This window comes from Oncorhynchus nerka, linkage group LG3 (genome assembly GCF_034236695.1).
Source record: "Oncorhynchus nerka isolate Pitt River linkage group LG3, Oner_Uvic_2.0, whole genome shotgun sequence".
In the NCBI taxonomy this organism is placed as follows: Eukaryota; Metazoa; Chordata; class Actinopteri; order Salmoniformes; family Salmonidae; genus Oncorhynchus; species Oncorhynchus nerka.
This window is the reverse complement of record NC_088398.1, coordinates 27,082,665-27,091,581: the sequence shown is the minus strand read 5'-3', so window position 1 is coordinate 27,091,581 and position 8,917 is coordinate 27,082,665. Positions and strand designations below refer to the sequence as shown.

The 8,917-nt window shown below is 44.8% G+C and overlaps 1 protein-coding gene across 1 annotated transcript in view; it reads left to right on the top strand.

The window, feature by feature from the left end:
* The first annotated feature begins 116 nt into the window (after positions 1 to 116).
* LOC115141337 (centrosomal protein of 85 kDa) overlaps positions 117 to 8,917 on the top strand; it is a 17,881-nt gene continuing 9,080 nt past the window's right edge. The window contains 4 exon segments of the mRNA XM_029680096.2: positions 117 to 799; positions 2,065 to 2,196; positions 7,048 to 7,560; positions 7,563 to 7,849. Coding sequence (XP_029535956.2) covers positions 2,079 to 2,196; positions 7,048 to 7,560; positions 7,563 to 7,849 — 918 coding nt within the window. The 5' untranslated portion in view covers positions 117 to 799; positions 2,065 to 2,078.

The following is an 8,917-nucleotide window of genomic DNA, read 5'->3' as shown; positions in this document are numbered from 1 at the left end:
GACAACCAGGCTTCTCAACAACATACAGCAGACTACAGCAACCACCTGGAGGAGGAAGATGAAAAGGGGGAAATTCCGTTCCCTGTCTATGCCAAAGTCAACAAAACCAAAGTTTGCTCGAACTCATCAAGATGTTCACCACTGTATGCCAAAGTGAACAAGACTAGATCCCGGACTGTGAAATCGGAACTACTGTTCTGCAGTGACTGATAATAAGTCAACACTGTGACTGACATGTCCTCCAAATGCTAAATACTCTACTATGTTTTACGCCAAAAGCTTATTTGAGATAAATGCTTCAAATGCCAATCTGATTCATGTAAACGGATGACAAGTGTAATCCAATAGACAAGAGGAGTAAAAAGTATCACTCACTCACAGAGCCTAATTCATCAAGTTGTTTTGTACTTTCTGAAATGTTGTTATGTTGTTTCCCAGGCCCACAATGCTGCAAAGACACATGAATGACTTCTGTTGTAATTTACTTGAGTCTCAAGACAACAAATTAAGTTGGTTTGCTCTATGTTCAATAATTCTACTGCATAATCTACCAATTCTATTATAATCAGATCTAGACAAATGGAACGTTCCCATGTCTCCATTCTATTTTAAAATGGGCGGGACTCTGAAGTTGCTAGCAGCTTGTGATGTTGTTTGAGTCAAATCCGAGACGGTTAGCTAGCTAATCTCTAGAACAGCAGCTCTGGCAAAGGAGAACGATTTCTTGAGAGCGACCGAAATTACACATGTGCTAATCTCGGCACACTCAAGCCGTTCATTTTCAAGTATTGCAGAAAAGGTAGGTTTAGGTGACGGAAGTTCTGTTACGCTGTCGCCATGGGTTGCTAGCGTTACTTAACGCAACTTTGTTAGCTAGCTTGCGTTGTTATTTGTATTGAGCTAAAGTTAGCTAGCTAATTTGCTAGGCTATGCAGCCGACTAACTTTTAGCTTTTTATTAAACAAACAAGCTAGATAACTAACAAACACAATTGACATGTAAGTTAGCCATCGACTTTATATTACAGTTGCGTTAGTTAGGTAACAATAGGTAGCTAGCTATCTCGTTAGTTCAAGTTGGGGTCCGTGGCTATTCTTTCCCCCCGCATTGAAGTTAACATTTTAAATGGTTAGGTAGGGTTTAGTGAAAACACGTCCCATGAATCCCGGATAGCACTGACCGTGTTCGCTTGGTAACGTTATTTAGCTGACCAATAGCTAACTGGCATAAGCTATATCTAGGTAGATGGTTAGCTACACAGATCTCGCTTTCAAACGCAATCAGAGCGAGAATCGACTGTTTTCCAGTCATGTGGGCTAACTTAAACTGAAATATGGGATCTTCAGCAGATGCTATTGAGTGTTTCTGATACAACTGTGTAACATTCCCCTCGCCCCCTTGGCTCTTAAATTCAGTTTAAACTCTCTCACACCCCTCCATTAAACCACTCAAGCTCCCGTTATGTAATTTCGAGGTGTTTGTTCTTGCCAGCACAGTTGGTCTGTGTTTGCCCAGAAATACTGTTCCTGTGGCTCTACTTTGTGGTCTCTTGAGCAATTGCTGGGTTATTATATAACAAGGGGGAGGGAAGGCTTGTGTTTTATATCTTCCTATACTGTTCTGCAGTTCACATTGCTCTAGAACAATCTGTGTTATTTGTCCACTCAAGGAGCACGTTCAGCAGGACACAACATTTTGAAACGCTCAGATGTAAATATAGTATGTAGAACATATTATGGAATTTCTATCTGCAACTGAAAGTGGCCCAGAATTTCACAGATGTTCCAAATATCACTCTCCTTTCTTGACAGGTGACATTTATTTTTAATTTCACTAGGCAAGCCAGTTAAGAACAAATTCTTATTTACAATGACTTTAGGGAGTATGAGAACACACTCGCTTCGCCTAACAAAGTTCTGCTAGGAGCAAACATAACATGTAGCTATGAGGATACCTTTAGCCTCCATCAAAATGAAGAGGGGGGGGATACCTGCTTGTCGTGAAATGCTATTAGTGTCACCTTGTGGATGATGGTTGTATTTTTCCCACATGTATGTGTTTCAGCTGGGTTTCCTGACATGGAGTGGCAGACGCCAGCTGTGTCTGAGAAGTTCCAGAGCCGCTTTGGCCGCCGGCCTGGGACAGCGGACAGTGGGGACACGGGGCTAGGCGTCACCCCATCTGACAGCACAGAAGGTGAGAACGTTCACTCTTGCTCTGACTTCCTGGCGTGTACTACCATAACACCCATGCTTATTATGCAGCACGTGGTATAGCTCAGTTCTGTTACACCCCCCACACAGCCGTACACGGTACACACTGTTCTCTATGTTCACCGTGGTGCGTAATGTTAGTTACACTGCTGAGTGCTGACTAGCTCACAAGTTTAATGTCTTATAAAAGTTAGCTTTTTGTTCAGATCGACCTCTGTGTATGTCAATTTGAAATGCCTTAGTTCCAGAGATGCCAGACATTCATAGAGTTGGAAAACGATTATCAGGTGTATGAGGTGATTGTCAGGTTTATTGGCTTATCACAAAGCTGTTGTCAGATCAGCACAGATCAAGGTATGTGTTACTCGCTGGACTTACATTTAAGTCATTTTGCAGATGCTCTTATCCAGAGCGACTTACAGGAACAATTTGGCTGGGGGGGATTCGAACCAGTGGCCTTTCAGTGACTGGTCCAACACTCTTAACTGCTAGTCTACCTGCCGCCCTACCTACCATATCAAGTTGACAGCAGTCGATGGGAATGAAAAGGAGAAACCCACAGGAGGTTGCTGTTTCTCTCTGCGACTGTTATGTTTGGAACAAGGGGTCGGGGGGTCAGCATCCTCTGTTGTTGAGTACAGCCTATTTATAAGCAGGGTGATGTGCTCAGGAGATTTACAAGGGGTAGATTATATTCCTTACCAGGTGGCTCTGCCAACCTAATTGAGGGATAGGGGGGGTGGACTGCCAAGACTGGACAGCTAAATGGAAACACTGAACCCTTGCCCCCCTTCTTTGCTGAGTGATACATGTAATGCTCACAGATTAGCTGCACCCGACGGGGTTTAAATGAGAACATAATTTGGGAAGTACTAAGACTGGAAGTGAATGTACTGTCTGTATGCTCTATTGAAGGTGAGACTGGTGTGCTTTAGTAGTAGTGTGTGTGTGTGTGTGTGTGTGTGTGTGTGCCTGTGGTAAGCCTACTTGTGATTCTATAGTACATTTCCTAATAATTGGGCGCGAGTCCATTAAACTATTGTAATCATGCCATCTGCATTCACAATTGAACACCTAAAAGGAGAATTGCATTTAACGAGACATTGCAACTGTCAAGCAAGCTAGTGCAGCTGATTTCCCCCCGTGCTGTAACTGATAACAGTGCTTAGCAACATGAGTCTTGACTCCCTTACTCCAGTCTAAACTGTCAAAGGAAGGGGTCCGTGTGGACATAGTGTCGTGTCAGAGAGTTCAAAGGTCAGTCTGACAGGTCATCCTTCATCGGCACTGATGTGTTGTTTTGGGGGCTCTGGATGAAGTTGTTTGGTCTTTGAATGCCCCTGATTGTATCCTACTATCCAATTGTCTATTTCTATTTGTGATAGATGTATGTTTTGGTCACAGTTATTCCGGTACTGCTGGAGTAGCATTTTATATTATATCTTTGTCGAATTAGGTTTTGAGTGAGTTTACAAACCATTACCTGCTGGAGAATTAACTCTCAACTTCAATTCCACATAGGCCTAGTTTGTTCTCCCTCAAAGCGTCGGAGCAGTTTGGACTTGTCCTAGCCAGACAGACTCATGAATCAGTCGAGCCTTGAGGGCACCTGAACGTTTAATTTGAAGAATGTTTTCACTGGAAGAGCCTCTGTCTTTGCCAGTTCCTTCCCGTTGTGTGCTCACTAATTGTTATTTTCCCCTGCCATTGCTAAGCACGTCTCTGTTCAAAATGAGCCGTGTTTTTGGGGGTTTTTGGAGTTTTTTTTTAGCCTCCCTCACTGTTTTTAGTCTCGCTTTTGGGGTGTACGCATGTGACGTACGCGGGAAGGTGGGAGAGGGCTAGGTGCTTAAATAAGCAGCCAGCACGGATCACTCTGTAACCTGAGAGTGGGGCTATAAATACCCCTAACCTTTCCTGCCTGTGTCTGTTTGTGTGTGGTTGCTCCGAGCGCTGTACAGGGCAGCCTGGCTTGGTTATTCTCTAGGACAATACTCCCTGCTGTACAAGGCCTTCCTGCCTGCGACACTACACTGCTGTCAGCCTAGAACCTTCGAGCCTCCAGAAAAATGCATTGGAAGGAATTAGGCAACCGCATTAAACATCTTGCTGCTGCAGCTCACCCCTTCCACTGGGCTGTTAAATGTCACAGTTAATAAGACGTTTCTCCCAGTGTCGGAGTGAGTGCCAGGTGAGCAGTGCTGTCTGTTTCTCTTGAAATTGCTGTAATGAAATGGGGCTTGTGTGTGGGGTCTGCTGTCACACAGGCCCAGTTGTTTTTTACTAGTTTACCAGTGCTTTAAACGCTGATGTTTCTTCATTTGAGAACCAATGTGTCTAACGGTTTTCATTTCAAAATATTGCTTTGTAGCCGTTATCACACAATCAAAATGAGGTGCTTCTTTGGTGTGTAGTCTCATGATCTGAGGTTAGGCTATTTGCCTGTCTGTTCTTGTATGTGGTAAGGAGGCTGCAATGGGTTTCTCGGTTCGTGAATGAATGGTCTTTCTGTTGGCAATGAAATAAAATCAAACACGACTGTGTCTAAGGTTTATTTGAATTAGTCGCTGCCCTTTTTAAATGCATTGGGATGGACCAGGGATGACCCCTAAGACACATGTTCTAGACCTGTTACTTTTAAGTTTTTTTTTTTTTAATTGTTGCAACCGCTATTACTAGCCTGTTCAACCTCTTTTGTATCGTCTGAGATTCCCAAAGATTGGAAAGCTGCCGAGGTCATCCCCCTCTTCAAAGGGGGTAACACTCTAGACCCAAACTGCTACAGACCTATATCTATCCTACCCTGTCTTTCTAAGGTCTTCGAAAGCCAAGTTAACAAACAGATTACCGACCATTTCGATTCCCACCGTACCTTCTCCGCTATGCAATCTGGTTTCAGAGCTGGTCATGGGTGCACCTCAGCCACGATCAAGGTTCTAAACGACATCATAACCGCCGTCGATAAGAGATATTACTGTGCAGCCGTATTCATCGACTTGGCCAAGGCTTTTGACTCTGTCAATCACCACATTCTTATTGGCAGACTCGACAGCCTTGGTTTATCAACTACTTCTCAGACAGAGTTCAGTGTGTCAAATCGGAGGGCCTGTTGTCCAGACCTCTGACAGTCTCTATGGGGGTGCCACAGGGTTCAATCCTCGGGCTGACTCTCTTCTCTTTGTGTACATCTTGTGTACATCAATGATGTTGCTCTTGCTGCTTGTGATTTTTCTGATACCTTTACGCAGACAACACCATTCTGTATACTTCTGTATACCCCTCTCTGGACACTGTGTTAACTAACCTCCAGACAAGCTTCAATGCCATACAACTCTCCTTCTGTGGCCTCCAACTGCTCTTAAATGCAAGTAAAACTAAATGCATGCTATTCAACCGATCACTGCCCGCACCTGCTCGCCCGTCCAGCATCACTACTCTGGACGGCTCTGACTTAGAATACGTGGAGAACTACAAATACCTAGGTGTCTGGCTAGACTGTAAATTCTCCTTCCAGACTCACATTAAGCATCTCCAATCCAAAATTATATCTAGAATCGGCTTCCTATATCGCAACAAAGCATCCTTCACTCATGCTGCCAAACATACGCTCGTAAAACTGACCATCCTACTGATCCTCGGCTTCGTTTATGTCATCTATAAAACAGCCTCCAACACTCTACTCAACAAATTGGATGCAGTTTATCACAGTGCCATCCGTTTTGTCACCAAAGCCCCATACGCTACCCACCATTGCGACCTGTACGCTCTCGTTGGTTGGCCCTCGCTTCATACTCGTCGCCAAACCCACTGGCTACAGGTTATCTACAAGTCTCTGCTCGGTAAAGCCCCGCCTTATCTCAGCTCACTGGTCACCATAGCAGCACCCACTCGTAGCATGCGCTCCAGCAGGTATATCTCACTGGTCACCCCCAAAGCCAATTCCTCCTTAGGTCGTCTTTCCTTCCAGTTCTCTGCCTCCAATGACTGGAACGAACTGCAAAAATCTCTGAAGCTGGAGACTCACATCTCCCTCACTAGCTTTAAGCGCCAGCTGTCAGAGCAGCTCACAGACCACTGCACCTGTACATAGCCCATCTGTAAACAGCCCATCTATCTACCTACCTCATCCCCATACTGTATTTATTTATCTTGCTCCTTTGCACCCCAGTATCTCTACTTGCACATTCATCTTCTGCACATCTACCATTCCAGTGTGTAATTGCTATATTGTAATTACTTCGCCACCATGACCTATTTATTGCCTTAACTCCCTTATCTTACCTCATTTGCACTCGCTGTATATAGACTTTTCTTTTGTTCTACTGTGTTATTGACTGTTTTGTTTATTCCATATGTAACTCTGGTGTTGTATGTGTCGAATTGCTATGCTTTATCTTGGCCAGGTCGCAGTTGCAAATGAGAACTTGTTCTCAACTAGCCTACCTGGTTAAATAAAGGTGAAATAAATCAAGTTGAGTTGGCTAAGGTCTACTTACTAGGTCTGTCAGCACTAGCGGTGTCACCTGACAGGCAAAGTCGGCCACCCACTGACCCCAGTCACGGTGTGTAGTATGCTTTACATCACCATCTGAAAATAGTGTGGCTGGAATTGGGTAGGTACATCATACCAGCTCTCTGTAAAGGAATCTTAAGCCAGAGATTGTTTGGAGAAAGGAAGAGTTGTAGTCTAAGGCCATTCATTGAATTCAATGCCACCCGAGTGGCAGTTTTGTTCACCACTTCCCAGTGAAAGCAATGTACCTTTTTGTTACTGAATGAATGCTGCTTCAAATTCGTAACCAAATCCAACGGTTCCTTTCTTTTACCCCTCCAGATTTCTGCAGTTCCAGCAGCAGCCCCTCGTTCCAGCCCATCCGCAGCCAGATTCCCATCCCCACTGCCCATGTCATGCCTTCCACGGCCGGACCACCGGCCTCCAAGCCCCAGCCCTGTTCCCAAGAAGATTCCCAGGCTTCTGCCGAGGCACACAGGCCCTCCTCGGGCTCCCGAACCTCCAGTGGAACCTCCAGCTCGAAGTCGTCCTCCCTCTCCAAATCAGCCTCTTCCCCCAACCTGGACATGGCACAAGACGGCATGGGGGGATCCGACCCCGCCGGACCCAAGCCAGACTGCTTGAGCCGCTACCGCAGCCTCGTGAACGGACTAGACCACTCTTTGTTCCCCTCGGGGGACCACTCTTGCCTGGAAGAGGGCCAGAGGTTCGACATGCCTGCCATGGAGCCCACAATGAACCAATCTGCCCTGCTGGCGGGCTACTGCCCAGACGTCCGACTCAGGCTCCAGATGACCAGCCTAGGGGTGACTCCCGAGTGCAGTGGAGAAGCCTACAGGGTGCCATGGAGCACTCGTACAAGGCTCTCCCCGAGACCAGGCCAGGGGTCCCCGGAGCTCCAGACCCCTACAGCCAGAGGAGCAGCCAGCCCAGTGGAACTGTGGCTGGGTCAGCAGGTGTGTACCCCAGCTCTCTGTATCTGCAGACCCAGGCTCTGTTGAGGGAGGCCAAGGCCTATGAACCCATGCTGCAGGAGAGATGCAGCGAGCTGCTCAGCTGGCAGCAGCAACAGCAGCACAAGCAGCAGCTGGAGAGTCTCCGTGTTCAAGTGGAGCAGATGCAGGTGAGCTGAGCATTTAGACGTAAGAACAGCTAGCGTAAGACTGACCCATTTCACTCTGGAGTACACATGTAGTTAACATTAGACCTGATCACAATTCCCATGTTAGGACAACAGAAAACATTTTACGTGAGTAAAGTGGTTGAATGTTGCCAAATTTAGAGAAGATGGCTTCCTTTTTAAATTTTTGTATTTATTTTAGCTTTAATATTGTAGCTTCCATCAGTGTAATTGTCTGCATCACTTCCAATCCCCCATATATTATTTTGCATATACATACTGTCGTGTCATTGGCATCCTTAAAACTGAAGACTTATTTATCAAATAACTCTCTGTAATTATTATTACACGATTAAACTGATTAATCATGATACTGTAATTAACTAGGAAGTCTGGGCACCAAGGAAAATATTCAGATTATAAAGTTATATTTTTCCTAATATAACTTTCAAATATTTTTATCTGATCACTTAGTCTTCTGATTAATGAATTATTATTTACCTCACCTTAGTCTCATTCCAAATGTCGTAAATTGTTGGTTATCTGCACGAACTCAGTCTTCACCGAGTCATCCATACATCAATTGTCTTAAAATCATTTATTTACTAACTAAGTAATTCACAGAAATGCATCACACAAGCAAACAAAATAGATATTTTTACAAAGAAATTATAGGGGGATGTGCCCTAGTGGGCTAAACCGGTATGGCGGCTTGTTAGACAGTGATAATTATAACAATTGAAATGCTAATTCTTTGCACATGAACACTCACTCATTCGTGAACAATTGCAATCAATATATTTACGCTCAGTGAGTCGTCGGGGTCTCTGTTGAAAAGTTTGTTTCTGTTGGAGAGTCGGTCCGCTCTCGCTGTGTGTGTGTGTGAATGACAGTCATTCATGTCGTTATAGAATAGATGTTTCGGCTGTTGTCGGTCTTCGCGTTCAATGATACCGAATTCCTAGCTGCAGACTAGTAATTAATATCAAAGACTTGATCTTATTTTGTCGGTATCGATCGTCTAAGAGTTTAACCACGTGGTATGGTTAAAAGATTCATTCATCTACTCAA